The sequence below is a fragment of the Melospiza melodia genome, chromosome 6 (genome assembly GCF_035770615.1).
Source record: "Melospiza melodia melodia isolate bMelMel2 chromosome 6, bMelMel2.pri, whole genome shotgun sequence".
In the NCBI taxonomy this organism is placed as follows: Eukaryota; Metazoa; Chordata; class Aves; order Passeriformes; family Passerellidae; genus Melospiza; species Melospiza melodia.
This window is the reverse complement of record NC_086199.1, coordinates 55,305,318-55,328,706: the sequence shown is the minus strand read 5'-3', so window position 1 is coordinate 55,328,706 and position 23,389 is coordinate 55,305,318. Positions and strand designations below refer to the sequence as shown.

The following is a 23,389-nucleotide window of genomic DNA, read 5'->3' as shown; positions in this document are numbered from 1 at the left end:
CCAGGAATCCCACACCTGAGCACGGGAATATCCCGGTTTGGTGGCTTCACTGTAACCCAGGAATCCCACACTGGAGCACGGGAATATCCCGGTTTGGTGGCTTCACTGTAGCCCAGGAATCCCACACCGGAGCGCAGGAATGTCCCCGTTTGGCGGTGGCAAATGTAAGGAGTGCAGCCGTCACACCGGGTGGGCACAAACACCCGGCAGCCTCTGGAAAACACATCCGATTTATTCCTTTAGTGTTTCCAAAAATATTCCAGTCCCAACCACGGCCGTGGCCCTGAAACGCAGGGATGCCCCACAAGCCTCCTGCTGACTCCCAAAATCCCAAGGGCTGGACCCCAGGGAAAGGATGAGCCAGAACCGACCCTGACAGAGCTGGTGGAGTGCAAGGAGACTCCAGGGGATCCATCAGCCACGGAAGTGGGCAAATTCCTTGCGAAGCCAGAGTGAATCCTGGTAGAACAGGGGGTCTCCCAGGTGCACAGCGGTCCTCTTGTAGAAGTAGCAGTAAAGCACGGCCGCTGCAGGGAATTTCGGGATGAGAGAGGGCCCCCAGCACCCCCAAAGGATGTGGGATCCCACCCTGATCCTTGGGGTCCTTACCCAGCCTCTGGAAAACGAACAGGGTCTGAAGGCCTTCAGTCCAGATGAAGCGGCTCGAGTCACGCCAGCGCAGGTTCTGAGGGGGGTGGAAAACTGGGAGTAACCCCTGGAGCAGTTTTATTGAGCCCTCCCAGACCCCTCACCCCATTCCAAAGGTTCTGAGCGGGATGAAGGGACATCAAGGCAGGAATTCCACCTGGAGAAGTTTGGGAATCTCCCTACCCCAAAGGTTAAGCAGCTCAGGGGATTTAGGCATTGAGCCCGGACCTATTCCGGCTTCAGACTGCAGATCCCTGCAAATCCCTGCAAATCCCCCTCCTGGACGGCGTGGGCAGCACCAGAGCAGCTGCTGTGGCTCCTGACCCCCCAAACATTCCCCGTGCTCCGGGGCAGCAGGAGGGAGGGAACTCCAGGAGGTGTCCAGGGGATGGGAACTGCTCCATTGGGAAGGAGCTAGGAAGGAGTTTATCCAAGAAGGAAAAGGGGAAGGTGCTGCCAGGACAGATCCAGGAGCCTGCACAGCCCTTGGAGCTGTGGGAAGGGAGGGGGCTGCCCTCAGGTATAGGGATTAATCCCAGAAAAAACAGGAGCTGCTAGCACAGGCTTTCTCTGGGGAAATAATGAGCTGGGATGGGGCTGGCATTGGGCAGGACACTTCTAGGCAGATGCCAACCACAGGGTGATGGAATGGGACATCTTCCATGGGACACCTTCCAGGGGGAGGCCATGAGAAAAGACTGTGGGAAGCTGGGGGGTCATGGAAAAAGCCCTTGGGAGAATCCAGTAGCTGTGCCCACGCCATCCTACCATAATCCAGACGTGGAAGGAGATGCTGAGTGCCAGGTAGGCTGCAGAGAGCAGGATGGTTCCCTTGAATTTATGGAACAGGAGGTTGACCAACCCCGCCTGGAACACGTAGGTGTTGAAGAACATGAGGAAGACGATGATGACGTTGAAGACGATAGCGATGTCCTGGATGCTGCCGGGAGAACAGAGGGATTGTGGGGTCCTGGATCTCCTGGATCTGCTTCCAGGACTTTCCCCACCTTCCCTGTACTCACATGAAGAGGACGAGCTGCACGGCCGGAGCCGTGCGCAGCAGCTCCGAGAAGGAATTCACAAAGAGGTCGTAGGAAAGCAGCAGGAACTGCAGGAACAGCACCAGGCTGTAGTTGCTGGGCTGGAGCATCCTCCTTCCTGGGGCTTGCAGCCCTCAGCCCCAGCATTCCCAATGGATCATGGCGCTGGGGAGGATCAGCAGGGCCTCTCCCGACATCCCAAACCTGGAGGGGGAACACAGGGATTGGGATGGATCCCAGAAACCAGGAAAACCCAATGAGCTGCGTCCTCTCTTTCCTCGAGTGTCTTCCTTGCCCCTGAAATGCACCCCAATCCCCATGTGAGGCAATCCAGGGATGAGTGAGACGTGCAGTCCCAAGAAGCAGTGTCCAAGCACGTTATTCCTGGCTGTTCCCAACTCCATGGGCAGTTCAGAGCAGGTCTAGGCATGTCCCACTCTGGGCATAGGGAGAGAGGAGTGAGGAGAGACAGACGGGAATTTTTGGACACCGGAGCAGGTACAGCCCTCGTGGGACACATATCCCACGGGAACAACCCCCTCAGGGATCATCCTGGCCGGAGAGGGACGGAGGGCAGAGGGATCCCCCGTGTCCCGGCAGGAAAGGGCTGTGCTGGGGGCTGAATTCCCTGAGGGGCAGACATGGTGACAGACGGGGGTAAAGGGGCTGGGAAAGAACGGAAAGTAGCTGGAAACGCGGAGGAAGAAACGCTGGACATGGGAGCGAGAAACTGACAGACGGGAGGGGGGAAGGAGCTGGATATGGGGATGAAGAGAACACTCTCTGCCCCTCCAGATCCCGCGTCACTCCGCCCCTTCTCACAGCCACCACCGCGGAGACCACCGGGCCCCCTCTCGCCGCCCTCTCCCCCTGTCCCTGCCGCCTCCTCGCTCCCGGGGCCGCCCCCCCCGATACGCCCAAACCCCGCTGGGTGCCGGAGGTCCCGGTCCCGGCGGTCCCGCTGGGTCCCCGCCGTGCCCCCGCCCCGGGCGCTCACCCGCCGCCGCCATCTTGGTCCCCATGGAAACGGCCGCCAGAGCCGGAAGTGAAGGCGGAAGTGGAGGCTGGAGGACCCGCGGGGCCGCTCTGGCCGCCCCCCCCTCTGTGGCAGCACATTGGGGTGCGCGGGAAAACCATAGAGATGAACAGGCAGAGCGGCGCTCGCCAAGATGGCGGCGCCCAGTGACGAGGAGGGGGCGGTGGGGCCCAGGTACAGCCCCGGGGTTGGGAGCGCTGGTGGGCGGCTCCGGGGTTGGGAGGGGCCGAGGGACCCCGTGGTCTGGGTTTTGGGTGGAGTCAGGGCCGGGCGTTTTGTTCCAGGTCCCGGGGAGCCTGAGGTTTGGGGGGGGCTGTGGAGACACGTGTTCCCAGATTTCGGGGAGTCATGGCACCGAGTACCCCAGATTTGGGAGATCCGTGAGTCTCTGTGTCCCACATTTTGGGGAACCATGGGGCCCCGTGTCTCCACCCGTTTCCTGTCACTATGTCCCGTGAGGCAGCTTATTTGAGGGTGTCGGGACATCCCCCGTCCCCGGAGGGGACAGAAATACCGATTTCTGGGGGCACATGCAAATCACATGCAAATGAGAGCTGTCAGGTTCCTGCAAGGGGGACCATGACAGCTGACACTGAGAGCCCCTTGCTGCCATTCCCTGGGCTGCCGTGCCCAGGAATTCTGCTCTGCATGTCCTGTTCCATCGCTGGCCAGGGCACAGCTGGACTCTGGTCATCCCCTCAGCGTTCCAGTTCCCCTTTCCGTGGTTCTTCCTGGCACTCAGTCAGAGAGCCCCAAAAGGCCCCTCGATCACCCCCAGGTGCAACCATCCTGGATCCATCCCTGCCACCATTCCCAGACTGGGAAGGAGCTGGGCCACCATCCCTGGCTGGGAAGCAGCTCCATCCTGTCACCTTCCCCAGGCTGGGACGCAGCTGCCCCCCCACACCCTCTGGGCTCCCAGTTCCTCTTTCCGTGGCTCCTCCCTGGGACCGCATCCGGAGCCTGAGCCGGCTCCTCGCTCACCCGCAGGTGCCACCACCGCTCCCCGGCCATGCTGGACGTGCCCTTCCTGCCCTTCAGTGCCTTCCTGGGAGCGCTGGGACTGCTCTGCGTGGCCATGGTGGGCACCTGGTGCCAGCACTGGCGCGGGGGCTTCTCCCTGGACGGCAGCTCCCGCACGTTCAACTGGCACCCGGTGCTGATGGTGACGGGCTTGGTGGTGCTCTACGGCGCAGGTGAGCAGAGGGAGCGCGGGGATCCCACCACGGCTCCTTCCTGATGTTTTTTCCCCTCACAGCTGCCCTGGTTTACCGCATTCCCCACACGTGGAGCGGCCCCAAGCTTCCCTGGAAGGTGCTGCACGGCAGCTTGGCTTTGGGAGCGTTCGTCCTGACCGTGCTGGGGCTGGCGGCCGTGTTCTGCTTCCATAACTCCCAAGGGACGCCCAACATGTACTCGCTGCACAGCTGGATGGGGCTGGCAACTGTCCTGCTCTTCTCCTGCCAGGTGGGAATCCCTCCTGCATCCCCCCATCCCTCCGGCATCCCGAGTTTTCCGCCCTCACGTTCTCTTCCCGCAGTGGGCGGCGGGTTTTGGAGCGTTCCTGCTGCCCTGGGCTCCCACCTGGCTCCGGGCACTCTACAAGCCCATCCATGTTTTCTTTGGCTCCACCATCCTCATGCTGTCCGTGGCTTCCTGCATGTCAGGAATCAACGAGAAGCTTTTCTTCAGCCTGTGAGTGTCAGGGGCAGGGGGTGGGCTTGGGAAGATCCCTCACAGGGGATAGGGGGGCACTCAGGATGTGGATTTGGGCTGGATCTGGGAGGGACCAGCCAGAGCAAAGGGAACTGAGCACTTCCTCAGGTGTGTGGCTCCCTGCACACTTCCCTGCAAGGTTTGAGGGGGAGTTTGGGAATATCCAGAACACTCCCAGCCTCTCTTCCCCGCTCCAGGAAGAACGGGACCATGGCATACAAGCTCCTGCCAGCTGAGGCCGTGTTTGCCAACACCCTGGGGCTCCTCATCCTCATTTTTGGAGTGTTGGTGGTGGCTGCCCTGGCCAGGCCCAGCTGGAAGCGCCCGGATTCCGATTCCCCGGACTCCCGCCAGGTACAGGACGCGCTGGGTGGATTTGGGAACCTGAACTGGGAAGCTGCCCCCCCAGCACAGTCCCGAGGGTGGGGAAGGATTGAGGGACCCCGCCTCATCCCTGTCTCCCACAGCCCCTGCTCTCTGCCGAGCGCTGATCCCAGGGATCTCCAGCACTGCCAAGCTGTATCCTTGTGCCTCCACGTGCCAGCTCCTGCCTGGATCCCGGGCCATGCCCAACCCCAGCGCTTGCCGGTGCCATCCCTCAACGCCGCAGCTGGAGCTGCCAGAGCCTCGCTGGGACAACGAGGAGCATCCTTGTCACTGCCACTCCAGAGGATCCAGCTCAGGGTGGAGCTACTCAGGGGCATCATGGACATGGAATAAAACATTGGCTTCTGCAGAGCTCTGGCACTCAAATCCTTGGGGACAAGGGAGGGCCTGGGAGCTGGGAGCTTGGGAGTAGGTCTTGGCCAAGCCACGCTGTCCCTTCCAAGGGCTTATCCCTGCTGGTTGCCTGGAGACATGAGACAGCTCCCCGTGGTCACCCCACGGGATTTAGGATCATGCTCTGCCCTGTCCCTGCTTCTCCTTTACCCCTTCCCCAAACTCACCCCCAGACCCCGTGCCCAGAGCCATGTGAGCTCTGTAGCTTCCCCTCCACACCCTGGGTTTCCTTCCTCCCCCAGTCACAGGATCCCTGTTCCCATCTCCCTTCCCAGCCTGGAGCAACGGGGGGCACCCCCACACCCCCAAATTCCACCACCCACCCCTCCAGGCTAGCATGGGGGACACAGAGGATTCCTGGGGGCCACATCCTAAGGTTTATTGAGAAACATCCTTGAAGGAGCACAGGGGGTTGTTGGGATACACCTCCCTGTCACGTGGGTGGGACAAGTGTTTATTGTGATAACCGTTTTGATCACTACATGGGGACACAGGTTTTTAGGGATACACATCCCTGTAATTACTGAGTGCCCAGGGGGTCCCGCATCCCCTGCAGCACCGCCCCCAGCACCGCTGCCACTGCCACAGCCCCGGCATCGGGCTGGTCCAGCCGGGATGAGTGCACGTAGCTGGCTCTGCCCGCCCCAGCCTGCATGTGCCTGGTGGCTTCCGCCGCCGCCTCCGCGCTCTGCCGGGGAAAACAGGCTGTTCTCCAGGACAATGGCAGGGACTCCCATCCAATTGTCCCACTGTCCCAGCTCTCCATACCTGGACAGCTGCCGCCAGCACTTGGAGCGGGTCAGCACCGGGACTGCGCAGGGAATGCAGCGCCTGTCCGGCTGCAAACAGCGAATCCAGCTGCAAAGGGTGGGAATTAGTCTGGGAGCCAGGGCTGAGGCCAGGTGGGAACTCCCTTGCATCCTCCTGGAAGCTCTCCCAGCTCCTGGGCTCTCCCAGCACTCACCATTGTCCGGTCTCCTGGGGCGGCTCCTCCATACCTGTGTGGGATGCAGGGAAATTCAGGGGGGATTGGGATTCCCAGGGGGCTCTGGGGTTCCACAGCCCCGGCACTGACCTCTGCATGGCCTCAATCCCGGCATCCATGGCATCAGCCCACGCCCCGGAATCGCTGCGGCCACGCAGGCTCTGGCCAGCCGCCGTCAGGAAGAGCCCGTAGAGCTTTGGGAATACCATCAATCTCAGCCTGGAAACACGGCCCCATTCCCAGGTGTGTTCACCCATTCCCATCTCCACTCCCATTCCCCACTCACCACTCCGGAGGAGCCTCCCATCTGCGCCAGCACCACATCAGCCAGGGAGGAGAACAGCAGGGCTGGGGCAGCCGGAGGCGGCCGGGAGCGCATCCATTCCTGGATGGCTGTGGGAGTAGAAGGGATAACGGGATGGGTGGTGGCCCTGCAGTCCCCTGTCCCTCGTGGGGACAAGCAGGGACAGCCTTCAATTCCATAGAGAAGCTGCCACTGGATGCAGGATACAATTACAGGAAGGGACACCCCAGGTTTCCTTGGTCCCAGGAAGGGATGTCCTGGGGAACTCCCCACTCCTGGGAGGTGCCATTAGGGCAGCATTCCCCACAATTCCCTGGACAATGTCCCCCACACCCACCTTGGGCTGCCTGGGCGTGGGTGTGGCCGCAGTCCCCGTCACCGGCTCCCCGATCCAGCTCATTGAGCTTCTCCTTCATATCCAGCAAGGTGCTGCACACCCGCTGCAGGACCCGCTCCACCCGCGCCGTGCTGAGCCCTGCGGAGAGGAGATGCAGCCTGCACATTCCCGAGGGAAACTGAGGCACAGAGCGGGGGTGTGACAAGGGATGGGAGCCCTGTACCAGTTCCAGTCTCATCCTCTGCCTTCCTGGGTGGCTCTATCGGTGCTGGCACCTCCTCCTTCCGGGTGGTCGCCGGTCCCACGAGAATGTTGGGCCACGCCATGGCCATGGTCTTGGCATCTGGAAAAGCCAGAGGCATGTGGTGGCTCCGGATCCCATTGGATCCTCACTGGCACACCCAGCAGCCAGGAATTCCACCCCCAGACATCCCACCGACCTTGTGTCCCATCACCCAGCATGTGGAAACCCCTGTGCCCCAATCCCAGGCCACATTCCCACCGGGAACTCACCGATCAGCCTGAGCAGCTCCTCATCCACCAGCATGAGGGTGAGGGAGACTCCAGCCATTTCCATTGCTGTCATGAAGGATCCCACCATGGCCCGGACGATGCGGATCCCTTGGTTCTCTGCAGGATCCAGGATCCAGACAGGGTCACTCCAGAGCAGCCAGAGCCAGGGAATGGGATCCCAAGCTCCCCTCTGCGCTCACCCAGGTAGCGCACAGCAGCTCCAGCCACAATTCCCAGCTCCAGGCAGGACAATCCACCCAGGTTGTTCACAATGAGCACCACAGAGGATCCTGCAGGGTGGGGGGCAGGGTGAGACTGGGATCCAGGGGGTTTGGAGGAGCACAGAGGGTCCTGAGGAGCTCACCAGGCTTCAGGGACAGGTGGGAAGCACTGGATGGATCCGTCATGTGCGTCAGCATCGTCTCCACAGCCTTATCTGCCGGCAGCATCTGGAGGGGACACGAAGGAGGGGAGGAGCAGAGTGGGGAAGTCTGGGAATCAGGGGATTTGGGAATGGGGAGGGAGCAGCAGGATTTCCCCCTCACCTTCATCCTGCGCACTCCAGCCTCGCCGTGGATCCCTATGGAGATGGGGCCGTGTCACATCCCAGCCCTGGTGACGCCTCCCCGGGGGGGCAGGGACACTGGGACCCTCCAGGGACACAAGAGGGGCACCAAGGGGCCGCTCCTCACCCAGCCCCAGCTCCATCTCGTCCTCAGCCAGCTGGAAGGAGGGCTTGGATCCTGGGATGCTGCAGGGAGACAGGCTGAGACCCAGGGTACCTGTGCAGGTGGGAATGTTCTGTTAAAACTGGGGGGATTTTTGGGGTTCAGGGGCTGGGGGACACAGGACAGCATTCCCATGGGATAACACAACGCACCCATGACTTTGGCAGCCGCCATCGCCTTCTTCTCGACCTCATCCAAGCTTGCTCCCTCCTCAGCCAGAGCTCCCGCCACCTGTCCCGGGCAGAGCGGGTGAGTGACCCCCCAGAACTCCCCAGATCCCCACCAAGGGTCCCAGCAGAACCTTGTGGATGAGGATGGTGCCACAGATCCCGCGGCGCCCGGCTTTCCCCGGCTTGGTGAAGGCACAGTCGTCGCCCACCACCACCATCCGCACGTCGGTGCCCTCGGCCCGCGCCCGCTCCAGGGCCATCCCGAAATTCAGCCGGTCCCCAGTGTAGTTCTTCACAATCAGGAGGATCCCGGCTGCAGGATGGATGTGGAGACAACGGGAATGATGCAGCACTGGAGGGAGGAACCCCAGAATTCCACCCCGGTGTGTTCCCAACCTGCTCCAGCCTGTGCCACAGCCCGGATGGCCGCCAGGATGCTGCCCACGGACGGGGATGCAAACATGGTTCCTGCCACCACTCCGGTCAGCATTCCCTTCCCCACGTAGCCTGTGCAGAGGGAAGAGGGCTCGGCACCGTGTCCGTGAGCGAGGGGTACAGGTGGGACAGGGGGGTCTCACCTGCGTGGGCGGGCTCGTGGCCGGAGCCCCCCCCGGAGAGCAGGGCCACACGGCCGCGGATGGCCTGCAGGTCATCCCGAAGGACCACCCGGTGTCCCTGCAGCAGCCGCAGCCCGGGATTGCAGGCCACCACTCCGGCCAGCGAGTCATCGGCACAGCCGGACACCGTTGTCACCAGTTTTTTGGGGATCTGTGGGGAAAGTGGGGAGCGGTGGGACGGCAAAAGGAGGAATGGCAGCCCCATAGGAATGCCAACCCCCCTGCTCCGGGCTCACCTCCATGGGAGCGGAGCGCAGCACTCGGAGCCGAAGATGGAATCTGTCTGCAAAGAGGGCAAGGTCCAGCCTGAAGTGGACAGCGGTCCGGAGAGGGGGGCTGGGAAGGGGGCGGGATGGGATGGTGTCTGGGGTGATGGTGATGCTATGGGGAGTGTCTGTCTGGTGGGAATGGGGCTGGCGTTGGAGTCGTCCCCACACAGGGACACCTGCCCAGGCAGGGAGTTCGGTTTGGAAAGAGGCGCCAGAATGGAGCCACTCCCCCGGCACCCAGCCAAGCCGCCCTTTTGGAATGAGGCGCCAGCATGGAACAACCCCTAAACAGGCGCCTTTTTGGGGCGAGAGAGGACAGTGACGGCCCCCCCCTCAAAGAGGGACCCCCTTTCGAGGCGGGAAATCACGATGGGACCCCCCGCCCCCCAAACAGGGACCCCTTTTTTTTGTGATGAGGGACTCCCACCTTCAGGGATCTCCCCTCAGTGCAGGTCCTTAACGGATCCACGCTCCCCCCTCACAGCGGGGACCCCTACCCCAGGTTTCGGGGGGCACAGAGCTGCAGGGAGGGGGCTGCACCCTCCCACGTGGGGCCCTCCCTTCGGGATACGGCGTGGGACCAGGGTGGGATCAGCGCGGGTCCAGCGGGTTTAGGGGGAGACCCCCCGCGCATCCCCCTCCACACCTGCGCTCGGCGGGGCCCTTCAACCGCCCTTATCGGCTTCTCCTCGCGGTCCTCCCAGCGGGCTAGAGCGGCTCCTCTCGGCTGCTCCTCGCAAGTCCTCCTAGCGGGCTAGAGCGGCTCCTCTCGTCTGCTCCTCCCAAGTCCTCCCAGCGGGCTAGAGCGGCCCAGTGCGCCCACTTCCCGGAAGTGGCTGCGACGGCGGCGGAGAGGCCGCGCTCTCCGTTCCCCCCGGTATTCCCCGCGCCCCGCCGGGACCTCCCGGTTCCCCCAACATGTCCTACAACTACGTGGTGACGGCGCAGAAGCCGACGGCCGTCAATGGCTGCGTCACCGGTACGGCGGGGCGGGAGGTGACGGGAGCGCCCTGTTTGGGTCGGCGTGGGAGGGCGGTTATGGGGTACCGGGGGCTGGGGGTACGGGGGACACGGAGGGATGGAGGTGCCGGGGGGCACTGGGGGTCCCGGGGCGGTTTTGGGGTACCGGGAAGGGATTGGGAGTACGGGGAGGGTTTTGGGGTTCACGGGTGTGTTTTGGAGTCCAGGGGGGTTGGGAGTACCGGGGATTTTGTTTACCGGAGGGTTTTGGGGTATCGGAGGGTTTTGGGATGCTGGGGGATTTTGGGGTAGAGGAAGAACCAAAGTGCTCCTGAAATCCATAATAGGAGTGAGAGAGAGTGGGATTTGGGGAAACTACGGGAGCCCCAAGAGCCGTGGGAGTGCTGGGCGTGGTGGGAAGAGACCCCAGGAATGAGGATTCCTGAGGAAAGACAGTGGGAAGAGCATTTCTGCCGAAAAACAAGGAGTGCAGGCTGAGGGAAAGCAGTTGCTGAGAGTGTTTAGCACTATGGAATGAAGTGAAGCAAAGTGAAAATTTTCCAGGATAGAAATCCTTTTTAATTTAGGTGAAATGTACATTTTTGAGTTGAGTCTGTGGTTGGAAATTGTAATTATTTAACCAGACTGCAAGGCCTAAGCTCAGTGAAGTTACTTCAGCGAAGGACAGATAAACGGGAGGAGACAGAAGATGATAGAGACAGGGACTGCTGTAAGGGCAAGTCAGCCTGACCTCAAAATTCTTTCTGATAAAAAGGAACTAGTGGTAAAAGTCACACGAAACCCATAAAAATGAATATGTATGAACCTGTTGTGAAACTGTATGCATATGTGTTTGAGAGTGGGATAAAAGGAGATCTGAAGTTCTCAGAGTATGCAGAGGTACTCTCCTCCTTTTTTGAGGAGAGTTTTCTCCGCACGTGTGTGGCGCCATAATAAACATACCGAGCTTTACAACTTTTATAAAGTTGTGAGGTTTCTTCTTTTCTCCGCAAAACAGAAGCTGCTGGGATTTTGGGATGCTCCAGGGAGGCTGTGTGGAAGCGCAGCCTGGCTCCTTGAGCTGATCCCTCCTCTGGGATTCCTCCTCCCCTGTTTTCCCAGGACACTTCACCTCTGCGGAGGACCTGAACCTGCTGATTGCCAAAAACACCCGGCTGGAGATTTACGTGGTGACGGCCGAGGGGCTGCGGCCCGTCAAGGAAGTGGGGATGTACGGGAAAACGGCCGTCATGGAGCTCTTCCGCCCCAAGGTGGCTGTGGCAGGGCAGGGAGGGGGCTGGGGATTTGGGAATTTGGGAATTCCACCCCCTGGAATTTGCACTGACTGTGGCTTTTTCCGGGCAGGGGGAGAGCAAGGATTTGCTGTTCATCCTGACGGCCAAGTACAACGCCTGCATCCTGGAGTACAAGCAGAACGGGGATAGCATCGACATCATCACCCGTGCCCATGGGAATGTGCAGGTGAGGGGGATGCAGCACCTGGCATGGGAATGCCCTTCCCTAGGGGTGGTTTTGCCCTCCTGGTGCAGCAGGGTGTTGGATTTCTGCTGCTCTGTTGGTGGGTCCTTGCTTGATCTGGGATGGGTCACAGGATGTTTGCAGAGTTAGTCTTGGCCTCTGGAAGGATTAGTGGAATTCTGGGATGGTTTGGGTTGGAAAAGAGACCTTAAAGCTCATTCAGTTCTCTTCTGTGGGCAAGGACGCCTTGTGCTATCCCTGGTTGCTCCAAGCCCCATCCAGCCTGGCCTGGAACACTTCCAGAGATGGGGTAGCCACAATTTCTCTGGGAAATCCATCCCAGGGCCTCATTACCCTCACAGAGAAGGATTTCTTCCCAGTATCTCATCTAAACCAGCACATGGAATCCTGGAATGGTGTGGGATGGACAGGACTTAGAGATCATCTCATTCCACCCCTTGCCGTGGATACCTTCCACTAGACCAGGATGCTCCAAGTCATTTCCCTATGGATTCAACTATATTTTTGGGAGACCTTGTGGAATGACAAATTAAATTTAAGGAAAATGAAAGCCTAAACTCCTTGTGAGGCCGAATTTTCCCTGGGAAATGAGTCCTGTGGTAATTTGTGGTGAAGCTGTGTGGTGTGGGAGCTCTGCCAGGTGGGGCAGTTGGAAAGGTCATCTCCTCCTTAGGCTTGGTGGCTTCCCAGCTGGAATTCTCAAGCCCACTGGGAAGTGTGCAAGGAGCCATTCCTCACCTAAGGGCTGGCAGCTAACCCCTGTCCCTGTTTTCAGGGATATTATCCTGGCACTAATCCCCTTTCCCTTTCCCCTGTCTCTGGAATTCTCCCTCAGGATCGCATCGGGCGGCCCTCGGAGACCGGGATCATCGGGATCATCGATCCCGAGTGCCGGATGATCGGGCTGCGCCTCTACGACGGCCTCTTCAAGGTCATCCCCCTGGACCGGGACAACAAGGAGCTAAAGGCCTTCAACATCCGCCTGGAGGAGCTCCAGGTCATCGATGTGAAGTTCCTCTATGGCTGCCAGGCTCCCACCATCTGCTTCGTCTACCAGGTGCCTGCTTATCCATGGATAGCCCAGGTGGAGCCAAGGGCTCCCAAGGATTTCCAAAGGATTTTTGGAGGGCAGAATCAGGGGTGATCCAGCTCCTCCAGGTCCATGTTCCTCCATACTGCCTTTTTCCAGCTCTGGGAGGGAGGAAGCAGAGCTTTTCCACAGGATTCCAGGGCAGCTCTGCCTTGGGTGGGAATTTTCCTTGTTATACCCCCCAGGAGGAGTTTAGGGATCTTTCCATCAAGATCCACAACCAGTTGTTTCCCAGAGCAAGACTTGAGTCTTTCCTTAAAAAACAAGGCAGTGACCTGCTTGCTGTTCTTGGGAGGTGATTCCAGGTGTGTAAAGAGGATTCACAACCTCTCCCATCACCTGGTTCTTTATGGAAGGAGCATTCCCAGTCTCCTCTGGATGCCTTTTTGATCCCAAGAGCCTTTGCTGTTCTGACTGAGCAAGGGATTAGCTTTCCTTTGTTAAATTCCAGGCTATCCCAAGCTTAGCTGAAATCCTATGCCAGCAGTGGCTCCATTATTCCTTGTTTGGGCACTGCTGCATCCTCCCTAAAGTTCCTGAAGGGAAGAAGCCACTTTGTCACCACATACCTGGAGTATGGGGGAACAGTTGGAAAAGTGCTTTTCCAACTTCAAGGATTCCATCATCCATGTCAAAACAACTTGAACCCTTGGAGCAGGAGCAGGATGTCAGTTCTGACTCATAAACCTCTGGATTGTTTCAATCCTTGCCTATGGAGAGGAGAAAGTTTCCAAGTTGTTTCCATAATTCCTTCTCCATTTATTACCCATTGTCCCAGGACTTGGTCTGAATAGGATAGCAGCAGCTGGGATGATTTTTGGGAAGTCCTGAACTACAAGGAAAAAAGATAAAAACTCCTGAATTCCTGAACGTTTGCGAGAGCTGGAGGAGGGGGTGATACTCCATTATGCCACTTGTTTCCAGGTTGTCAGAGGAAAACAAATTCCAGAATATCAGTTCCCATATCATTGTAAAACAATGGAAAAATACTTCCCAGTCTTTTCCAGCTCAGGGATTTCCTCAGGGGGTAATTATATATGGAAAAATTTGGGAGAATGGTGGTGTGTGGATGTGGGGGAGGATGAGGAGGTGAGAAACCTCAGAAGCTTCCTGGAAGGGGTGTTTTTGCAGGAGCTGAGGTGGAATCTCCTCACTTCTGGAATCTCATCCACTTTTGCTTCTCTCCCAGGACCCCCAGGGCCGCCACGTGAAGACATATGAGGTGTCCCTGCGGGAGAAGGAATTCAACAAAGGCCCTTGGAAGCAGGAAAATGTGGAGGCCGAAGCCTCCATGGTCATTGCAGGTTGGGCCTTGTTTGTAAAAGATCTTGCCATGTTTTTCCAGGCTGGATGGCTCCTTCTTTCCAGGCAGGTTGCCTCATGTTTGTTGTGTGTCCCACAGTGCCGGAGCCCTTCGGAGGCGCCATTATCATCGGGCAGGAATCCATCACCTACCACAATGGGGATAAATATCTGGCTATTGCTCCTCCCATCATCAAGGTGAGGGGATCCAGGACTGCATCCCAAAAAATCCCTCCTTTCCCAGGCCTTCCAGACAGGAATTCAAACCCCTGTTGTCCCAGGTGTGGTCTAATAGTGCCACTTACTTGGACTCGCAGAGGTTTGGCTTCCTGGTCACTGTTTCTGGGGGCTGAGAGACATCCATGATCCCTGTGTGCCTCCTCTTTCTGTAGAGCTCTTGGAATTTTGTTTGGGCCCCAGGGACTGGGATTAATTAGGAATTAGTGCATGGTCTGGGCACAGTTCCAGGGCAGAGCCTGGTTTCATTTCAGGCAGTGGAAAACATGGATGAGCCCCCTGGAGACTTGTTCAGAAGAGCAAAGGCTTAAAGATTTTGGGACAGCAATTGGACTTGTGGGTTTTGTGGGAATAACAGGCCACTTCCCACATTTAATAGGGGGAGGAAGCACCAATGGCAAGGCTGAGGTGCTGTTCCAAGCCGAAAGAGGGCTGAAAGTCCTTTTAAGATGGAAATAAGCACAAGCTAAATATCTGGGGGGAAGAAACAGGAATATTGGTGCCTGAAGGTCTCAGTCTGCTCCTGGAGCTCTGGAATGGGTGGGATACTGGAGCTGGGAGCACATCACCTGCACAGAACTTTTGGGGACTGGTTTGGGGCTGTTCCAGTGGAATCCTAGATTTCCCTGCTTTCCCTGCAGCAAAGCACCATTGTGTGCCACAACCGTGTGGATCCCAACGGATCGCGGTATTTGCTGGGAGACATGGAAGGGAGGCTCTTCATGCTGCTTCTGGAGAAGGAGGAGCAGATGGACGGCACTGTCACCTTGAAGGATCTGCGTGTGGAGCTGCTGGGAGAGGTAGGAATCACCTGGGCCATCCCCTGGCACTTGTCTGGGATTCTCCCAAGTCTGGAAAGGGTCCTTTCAGGAATGAGTGGGAATTTTGGGTGCCTCACATTTGTCACAGCCCTGAACTGTTGGGAAGGTTCCCTGTGGGCACTTAAACTTACATTCTTCCCATTTTTTTTCCTGGTACTTGTACTGTGACGAGCTTGGACTCTGTGGGATTTATGAAGGGATTAAGTTCCCTTACCTTGCCCAGGGATTTTCTGTCGGATAACAGCTTAGTGGTGGAAGGGGTGTGTATGCCAGGACTTTTCCATGTCATTGGTGGGTCACCTGCCTCTTCCCATTTTCCAGACATCCATTGCAGAGTGCCTGACCTACCTGGATAATGGAGTGGTGTTTGTTGGCTCCAGGCTTGGAGATTCCCAGCTTGTGAAGGTATGTGGCAGCTCCTGGCTGTGGGTTCCCACAGAACTCAATTTCCATCCCAACCTGGAGATCTGGATACATTTTCCTCTCTTCTCCTTGCCCGCCCTTTCCTTGTCCTGCTTCTTGAAAGACAGAAATTGATTCCAGTATTTATTCCCAGCTCAACGTGGACAGCAATGAGCAGGGATCCTACGTGGTGGCCATGGAGACCTTCACCAACCTCGGGCCCATCGTGGACATGTGCGTGGTGGACCTGGAGAGGCAAGGCCAAGGCCAGGTAACATTCCTGCTTTTCCCTCCTCAATGCTGGGAATTTTTGCCTGAGTGTATCCATAAAATCATAGGATCCCAGAATGGTTTAGGTTGGAAGGGACCTTAAAGGATCATCTCATTCCATGGGCAGGGACACCTTCCACTAGACCAGGTTGCTCTAAGCCGTGTCCAGCCTGGCCTTGGTGGATCTTTCAGGTCCCTTTCAACCCAAACCATGCCAGGATTCCATGATTTGAGAATGGCTTCCCCATTTCCATGAGAAATGGGACCTCCCAGAGAGGAGTGGGAGAGCTTCCCAGCCACAGCTGGTAAAGTCCATCTGCTTTTCCTCCAGCTGGTCACCTGCTCCGGGGCCTTCAAAGAGGGATCGCTGCGGATCATCCGGAACGGCATCGGGATCCATGAGCACGCCAGCATCGACCTGCCGGGAATTAAAGGTGTGGGAGGTGTTCCACAGCCTCAGGGGGGACATGGCGGGCACAGATGAGGTTGAGATGTGGAATTGTGAGGAACTGTGGTATCCTCGTTGCAGGATTGTGGCCACTGAGGTCGGATCCACACCGGGAGACGGACAACACCTTGGTGCTGTCATTTGTTGGCCAGACCAGGTAAAGGTGGGATGAGCTGATCCAGGCTCTCAGCCCCATGTTGGAGCAGGAATTAATGGGAATTCCCTTCCCTGTTCAGGGTTCTGATGTTGAACGGAGAGGAAGTGGAAGAGACAGAGCTCACAGGATTTGTGGATGACCAGCAGACCTTCTTCTGTGGCAACGTGGCGCATCAGCAGCTGATCCAGGTAAATCCAGCATGAGGAAAACACGGATATGGCTCTCCTAGCACCATATGGATTGTGACATATCCAGGGCAGAGGCTGAAATGCTTCCGTGAGCTGATGGGATCAGCAAACAGGATCCTGGGCTCATGTTTCTAAGGGATATGGAAAGAGGGAGGTTCTTGCTGTGCCACCCACCTTGGAAACACTGTTTTCCATGATTTTTCCTGTCTCTCTTCCCAGATCACGTCTGCCTCGGTGCGACTGGTCAGCCAGGAGCCCAAATCCCTGGTGAGCGAGTGGAAAGAGCCCAATGGGAAGAACATCAGCGTCGCTTCCTGCAACAGCAACCAGGTGGTGGTGGCCGTGGGAAGAGCCTTGTACTACCTGGAGATCCGGCCCCAGGAGCTCCGGCAGATCAGGTGAGCCCACATCCTCAGGGCCCTTGGGATGCTGGGATTTGGGATCCAGGCAGACACCTGTCCTGTTTCCTTCCTCCCAGCTGCACAGAGATGGAGCACGAGGTGGCCTGCCTGGACATCACCCCCCTGGGAGACTCCAACGGGATGTCCCCGCTCTGTGCCATCGGGCTCTGGACCGACATCTCTGCCCGCATCCTGAAGCTGCCGTCCTTCGAGCTGCTGCACAAGGAGATGCTGGGAGGAGGTAGGAGCCTCCCAAGGGTGGCAGGGGTCACTATCCATGTCTTGAGTGACGTCATCCATCCCTTTGCCTGCTTCCCACAGAGATTATCCCTCGCTCCATCCTGATGACGACCTTTGAGAGCAGCCACTACCTCCTGTGTGCCCTGGGGGATGGAGCTCTCTTCTACTTCGGCCTCAGCCTTGAGACAGGTGACCTTTTCCCTTCCTTTCCAGTTTTTTGGGAAAGATCCTCCTTGCTTTCTCAGCCTCATGCTTAGGGACTGGCTGTGGGCTGGGGGATTTCTCCAGCACACTGGAGGAAGGAGATGGATTCTTAAATCTGGGGTGGGCTTACCCTCAATCCTTTTTTCCCTGAGGTGTTGTGGCATGTCCCAATCCCTTTTCCCTTTGAATCCAGGCTTGCTGAGTGACAGGAAGAAGGTGACCCTGGGCACACAGCCCACGGTGCTGAGGACATTCCGCTCCCTGTCCACCACCAACGTGTTTGCCTGCTCCGACCGCCCCACCGTCATCTACAGCAGCAACCACAAGCTGGTCTTCTCCAACGTCAACCTCAAGGAGGTCAACTACATGTGCCCCCTCAATTCCGACGGATATCCCGACAGGTGAGCCCACCACGAGTCCCTGATCCTAAGGCATATGGGGGAGAGGGAGGTTCTTGCTGTCTCACCCAGTTTTCCATGTTTTTTTTTCCCCACAAGTTTGGCCCTGGCCAACAACAGCACCCTGACCATTGGCACCATTGATGAGATCCAGAAGCTTCATATCCGCACTGTTCCCCTCTATGAGTCGCCCAGGTGAGGATTCCTGGAATGAGGATTCCTGAGATCAGGGTGCTCTGCTGCACAGGACAAGGGTTGGGGTGATGTTGCCATCCCAGGAGCAAACAGACAGCTCTTGTTGTTTCCAGAGCTCTTGGAATGGCCTTTCCTGGCTCTCCCACCCACATGGCTCTGTTTATCCCACAGGAAAATCTGCTACCAGGAGGTATCCCAGTGCTTTGGGGTGCTCTCCAGCCGGATCGAGGTGCAGGATGCCAGTGGGGGCACCACAGCACTCAGACCCAGTGCCAGCACCCAGGTGAGATCCCAGACTGGGTCATCCCTATGCTGTGGGGATCAGAATTCCTGATCCAGGTCTTTCTTGATGGTCCTCCTTTCCAAAGCTGTGAGTCCACTCCTGTTCCTCAGCTGGGGAGGAATAGAATGGTGGGATCTCTCTGAGGAGGTGGCACAGACAATGTTCCACCTGATCCGCTTTATTTTTGGGTGCTGCTCCTTCCATATCCCAAACAGGCTTCTGTGTGGTCTCTAAAGTTTTCCTTTTCCCAAGGATCCAGCTCTGGAAACCAGCTCTTTGTAAACTCAGATTAACACCATCACTCAGCCCTGCAGGAGAAGGGAGTGTGTCCCTTTACTCATTCCTTGCTCCACCTGTTCTCCCATCCCTTTTCCCTTCTCACTGGCTACCTGAGGCTGTGTGGATATCCCAAGTAGTACTGGGATGTGATGGATTTTCCTGTTTCCCAGGCCTTGTCCAGCAGTGTGAGCACCAGCAAGCTGTTTTCCAGCAGCACAGCTCCACACGAGACATCCTTCGGAGAGGAGGTGGAAGTGCACAACCTGCTTATCATAGACCAGCACACCTTTGAAGGTACCTGTCCCATCCCAAAATCCAGCTTTTCTCATCCTGGAGAAGCTATGGGGAGCTTCAGCCAAAACATTTTCCTGCAGGAACATCAGCCATAAGGTTTAGGGAATACCAGTTTTTGATGGGCACAAGGTGGTGGGGAATAGGGCGGGGAATCTCCAGGATGTGTCTTAAGCTTTCAGTTTAAGGACTTTGGGATCCCAGTTGTTCCTACATTTCCCACTTTATTTTTTTGCCCCCAGTGCTCCATGCTCACCAATTCCTGCAAAATGAGTATGCCCTCAGCCTGGTCTCCTGCAAGCTGGGAAAGGATCCCAACACCTACTTCATTGTGGGCACTGCCATGGTGTATCCCGAGGAAGCAGAGCCCAAGCAGGGCCGGATCGTCGTTTTCCACTACTCTGATGGTAAGATCAAGGTGTTCTCACCTGGAAAGATCCAGCTTTTTTTGGTGGGAGATCAGGGATGAGCTTCTCAAGCCCCAGAGAGCTTGTGTCACAGGAGCAGGCAGTTTTTCCCAAGGAATCTGTTGTTGGGATCTGTAGGTGCTGTGTTCCCTTTCTCCCTGTCTCCTAGAGATGCCCAAGAATCCCTCACCAGCCCTGGATTCTGGGATTTGCTTTCCATGTCACTTGTCCCCCTCAGAGACAGTTTTTTTTAGGAAACAAAATTCAGGCCGGCTGGGCTGAACCCCCTTGACTTCCCACTCTTTGGATAAACAACCCAAGTAATGCCTGGCTTTATTCCAGGGAAGCTGCAGAGCCTGGCTGAGAAGGAGGTCAAGGGAGCTGTGTATTCCATGGTGGAATTCAACGGGAAGCTGTTAGCCAGCATCAACAGCACGGTAGGCAAGGCCCTGACTTTTCTTTGGGAGTGTGCTTGTGGGTCTGGATGTCAGCCAGGTGTCTGTTGAGGAGCATATCCCAGCTCCCATGTGGAGAATCCCAATCCGTGTCCCATCCCACAGGTGCGCCTGTACGAGTGGACAGCGGAGAAGGAATTGCGCACAGAGTGCAACCACTACAACAACATCATGGCCCTGTACCTGAAAACCAAGGGGGATTTCATCCTGGTGGGAGACCTCATGCGCTCCGTGCTGCTCCTGGCCTACAAACCCATGGAAGGGAATTTCGAGGAGGTAAGGAAGCGGTGCCAGGAATCAATTCTGACAGATCTGGGCACAGGGAATGGTGTTGGAGGGGATAAAAGGAGGGGCTTGGCTTGACTGGATAAGGTTTGACATGGATCCCTGTGGTTTCTGGAGGGATGGATCCCTCAGTTTCCAGGGAACTGGCTGTGGGAAGAGCAGCTGGTGCCTGGTGGGTGGGAGGTGCCATCTGGGATGCCTGGTGTCCACTTGGAATGGGGGTTTAAATTGCTGGAGTGGCTTTGGCATAGGCTGCTCCACGCTTTCCCAGGATGTTATCCAAGTACCACTTGGACTAGGACCATCTCCAGGAGTGCCTTTCCTGCTCTGCTGCTTCCTGGAGCAGAGAGGGACATGCTGGATCCTGCCTTGCTCCTGAATATTGCTGTTGGGTGGGATGAGGATGCAGGATCCCAGGCCAGGCCACCTGGACACAGCATGTCCCCTCTTGGCCCCTTCCAGATTGCCCGGGATTTCAATCCAAACTGGATGAGTGCCGTGGAGATCCTGGATGATGATAATTTCTTGGGAGCAGAGAACGCTTTCAATCTGTTCGTGTGCCAGAAGGACAGGTAAACTGGATGGGATGGGGATGAGATGTGATGTGATAGCACATGCTGGGAGGGATGGATTATGGGATCTTCAGGAAAACTGGAGGAGCATTCCCAGCTTTTGGGAGCAAGGGAAAGTTTTGGAGTGCCCCCATCCGGGACTGAGCGGTGTTTGGGATTCCAGCGCGGCCACGACAGACGAGGAGCGGCAGCACCTGCAGGAAGTGGGATTATCCCACCTGGGAGAGTTCGTCAATGTCTTCTGCCACGGATCCCTGGTCATGCAGAACTTGGGAGAGACTTCCACGCCCACCCAGGGATCCGTGCTCTTTGGCACTGTCAATGGAATGATCGGTAAGGAGCAGGGGCTGAGGATTCCCTGCAGAATCCTGGAATGGTTTGGGTTGGGAAGCTCATCCAGCTCCACACCTGCCACATTCCCATGACCATTATTCCCGTGCAGGCCTGGTGACATCCCTGTCGGAAAGCTGGTACAACCTGCTCCTGGACATGCAGAACAGGCTCAACAAAGTCATCAAGAGCGTGGGGAAGATTGAGCATTCCTTATATCCTTTAGCATTCCAGCCAGGAGCTTGTGCTGGGGGGAGTTTACCAGCTGGAGAGGGTGGGAGTGGGTTTGCAATGGCCCTGAACAATCATGGAATTAAAGATGGGAAATGTCTCTGAGACCACAGAGTCCAACCATTAACCCAGCACTGCCATCCCACCATTAACCATGTCCAGGGCTGGTGTTATTCCCTGTGGATTTGGCTCCTTGACAGCAGCACCTGGAGATCGTTCCACACTGAACGGAAGACAGAACCAGCCACAGGATTCATCGATGGAGACTTGATCGAGAGTTTCCTGGACATCAGCAGGCCCAAGATGCAGGAAGTGGTGGCAAACCTGCAGGTGAGCTTGGGAATGTGGCCTTGGATCCTTCAAGGGCCTTGCTCAGGAATCCAGGCTCAGTAAATCATGGAATTGCAGAGGTATGGAATGGTTTGGGTTGGAAGGAACTTCAAGACACCTCCCACTAGACAATGTTGCTCCAAGCCTTGTCCAACCTGGGCTGGAATACTTCTAGAGATGGGGAAGCCACAGTCTCTCTGGAAAGTTCTAAATCCACACCTTCCTGAATGATCTGGGAATGTTTTTTGGCACCTGCCAACATCTCCAATGCCTTTTCCTCCCTGTGCAGATCGACGATGGAAGCGGGATGAAGAGGGAAGCCACCGTGGATGACCTGATCAAGATCGTGGAGGAGCTGACCCGGATCCACTAGCAGGACTCGGGATTGTTCCCTGCCCCTGCCCTCCACATGGAGCAAGGGAATCCTTCCCCAGCTGTGCCCAGCACTGGCAGCAGTGGCCAGAGGGGGACGGAATCTCGCAGGGGAAGTGGCTTGTTAGGAATTTGGGGAGGTGTCAGTCATCTCCTGCTGGGATTTATGGATTCTGCAGAATTGGCTGGACCCAGAACTGTCCCTTTCCTTGGGTGATCCACTGGGATCTGATGCCCTCGCCTCGATTCCCTTTTCCCTGATGTCCTTAGATATTTTATTACTTTTTTTGGCTTTTGGTTTTGCTTTTGATCCTGGATTTTTTTGGATTCCTTGTGTTTTTTTGGAAGAGGAATCAAAGCTGGAGGAGCAGCCGAGGCTGGAGCCGAGCAGGATAACTCTCTCTCCATGGGATCCATGCCTTGCTGAGGGAGGGAAGTTCTGGGAAGTTTAAGCTATTGCTGATTTCGGAGTTTTACCAAATAAAGTAGTCCAAGAGGAAAGATCTGTGTCCTAAGGAATGATGATATCTGTGTCCTCAGCTCTGGGATATTGGGGACACCTGTTTTCCAGGTCCATTTTTCTAGCTTTTCTTGGATTTGTAGGAAATTTTAGTTCCTTGTCTGGTTGCCAGTGGCACTGTGAGTGCCTTGAGAGGCAGATTGTAATGGAATTTTTTTGGAAAGCTGGATTTTCCAGCCTCTGGCTAGTCATTAATAGTTCTCATGGTCTCCCACCTCCTTCACATCTCTCATGGAATTTGGGGGTTATCCTGGATCTTACCATGCTTTCCCCAGCCTGAATATCCCCTGTAGCCCCCCAAGTGCCCCCCAAGTCCCATTCCCTGACGGTTTTTCCCAAATCCTTCCCTCCCAGAGGCAGCTCATGCTGGAATCATCCCTGGCTCCGCTTCCATCCCGTGTTTTCAGAGGAGACCGCAGGGACAGGGCTATATTTGGACATCTCTTCCGAGAGCTGGGGGAGCAGGGAGTGACCTTGGACTCTGTGCTGCTGCTTTTATTGCCTCGGGCTCTGTTTACCTGCCTGGAGCAGCCTATTCCCAAATTTTGGGAGGCCCAGGGAGCAGCACAGCCCAGGTCCTGGCAGTGCTGTTTTTCCCCCACCAAAACTGGGGGTGGTGGTGCCAGTGCAGTGTTGGCACCCTGCTTTTTTTGGGATAAAAGCGCTGCTGGCTAGGGCTGGATCATTGTTTATCCAGTGCCACAGGAGCTGCCTCCCAGGGATTTGGGATCACATTCCCTTAGCACAGGAGCTTCTCATGGCTTCATGGGGTTCCTAAAAAAACAGTGTGATCCCCCCCACACCATGGTTTTTATTTTGAAGGGGGCTGTGTCTTGCCTGGGTGATCCCAAACCTTGGGCAGGATTTTGTGGGGAGAAATCCATGCTGGATTGGGAATTTTGGAGGCAGCAGCGCCTTTTGCTCCATGGGATCAATCATTTACCTGCCTCCAACCTTTGCTTCATTCCCTGCCCTGGGAGGGGGGCACGGGGCCGGGGGGAATCTGGGGGTCACCAGAGCGGGGTGTCCCGCAGCATCCCTCTCCCTCCGGGATGCATCCCACCATCCCGGCTCCACT

At 56.8% G+C, this 23,389-nt stretch overlaps 4 protein-coding genes across 7 annotated transcripts; 2 read left to right on the top strand and 2 right to left on the bottom strand.

Annotated features, from left to right (window-relative positions):
• Nucleotides 1-211: 211 nt before the first annotated feature.
• On the bottom strand, nt 212-2,828 carry TMEM138 (transmembrane protein 138). Its single transcript, XM_063158302.1, has 5 exons — nt 2,686-2,828; nt 1,671-1,892; nt 1,417-1,588; nt 610-685; nt 212-527 (listed from the first exon to the last, which is right to left on the bottom strand). The coding sequence occupies exons 2-5, from the start codon at nt 1,796-1,798 to the stop codon at nt 415-417; spliced, it is 489 nt and encodes a 162-aa protein (XP_063014372.1). The 5' UTR covers nt 1,799-1,892; nt 2,686-2,828; the 3' UTR covers nt 212-414.
• Nucleotides 2,784-5,178, top strand: LOC134419260 (lysosomal membrane ascorbate-dependent ferrireductase CYB561A3). Of its 2 annotated transcripts, none has more exons than XM_063158297.1 (6): nt 2,784-2,898; nt 3,715-3,920; nt 3,983-4,191; nt 4,265-4,419; nt 4,638-4,794; nt 4,908-5,178. In XM_063158297.1, the coding sequence occupies exons 1-6, from the start codon at nt 2,858-2,860 to the stop codon at nt 4,929-4,931; spliced, it is 792 nt and encodes a 263-aa protein (XP_063014367.1). In that variant the 5' UTR covers nt 2,784-2,857; the 3' UTR covers nt 4,932-5,178. The 2 variants fall into 2 exon arrangements, with proteins under 2 accessions (XP_063014367.1, XP_063014368.1); XM_063158298.1 differs by lacking the exon at nt 2,784-2,898 and adding an exon at nt 2,965-3,104.
• Nucleotides 5,179-5,574: 396 nt separating this feature from the next.
• On the bottom strand, nt 5,575-9,929 carry TKFC (triokinase and FMN cyclase). 3 transcript variants are annotated; one of them, XM_063158292.1, is made up of 18 exons: nt 9,790-9,929; nt 9,111-9,157; nt 8,836-9,025; nt 8,654-8,764; nt 8,389-8,570; nt 8,240-8,318; nt 8,052-8,141; nt 7,905-7,939; nt 7,724-7,808; nt 7,560-7,649; nt 7,360-7,476; nt 7,070-7,189; nt 6,847-6,984; nt 6,492-6,598; nt 6,296-6,399; nt 6,185-6,218; nt 5,989-6,078; nt 5,575-5,908 (listed from the first exon to the last, which is right to left on the bottom strand). In XM_063158292.1, exons 2-18 carry the CDS (start codon nt 9,114-9,116, stop codon nt 5,741-5,743), a joined length of 1,746 nt encoding a protein of 581 aa, XP_063014362.1. In that variant the 5' UTR covers nt 9,117-9,157; nt 9,790-9,929; the 3' UTR covers nt 5,575-5,740. The 3 variants fall into 3 exon arrangements, with proteins under 3 accessions (XP_063014362.1, XP_063014364.1, XP_063014363.1); XM_063158294.1 differs by having other exon boundaries at nt 9,111-9,153; nt 9,790-9,884; XM_063158293.1 differs by having other exon boundaries at nt 9,111-9,210; nt 9,790-9,871.
• A 33-nt stretch (nt 9,930-9,962) lies between these two features.
• Nucleotides 9,963-22,292, top strand: DDB1 (damage specific DNA binding protein 1). Its single transcript, XM_063158291.1, has 27 exons — nt 9,963-10,122; nt 11,226-11,374; nt 11,469-11,585; nt 12,439-12,660; nt 13,883-13,997; nt 14,096-14,193; nt 14,874-15,032; nt 15,375-15,458; nt 15,610-15,726; nt 16,057-16,159; nt 16,255-16,330; nt 16,410-16,518; nt 16,738-16,916; nt 16,997-17,160; nt 17,241-17,348; nt 17,557-17,764; nt 17,861-17,956; nt 18,128-18,239; nt 18,689-18,812; nt 19,052-19,216; nt 19,559-19,653; nt 19,777-19,947; nt 20,419-20,528; nt 20,692-20,861; nt 20,971-21,073; nt 21,296-21,419; nt 21,709-22,292. The coding sequence occupies exons 1-27, from the start codon at nt 10,062-10,064 to the stop codon at nt 21,790-21,792; spliced, it is 3,423 nt and encodes a 1,140-aa protein (XP_063014361.1). The 5' UTR covers nt 9,963-10,061; the 3' UTR covers nt 21,793-22,292.
• The last annotated feature ends 1,097 nt before the right edge of the window (nt 22,293-23,389 follow it).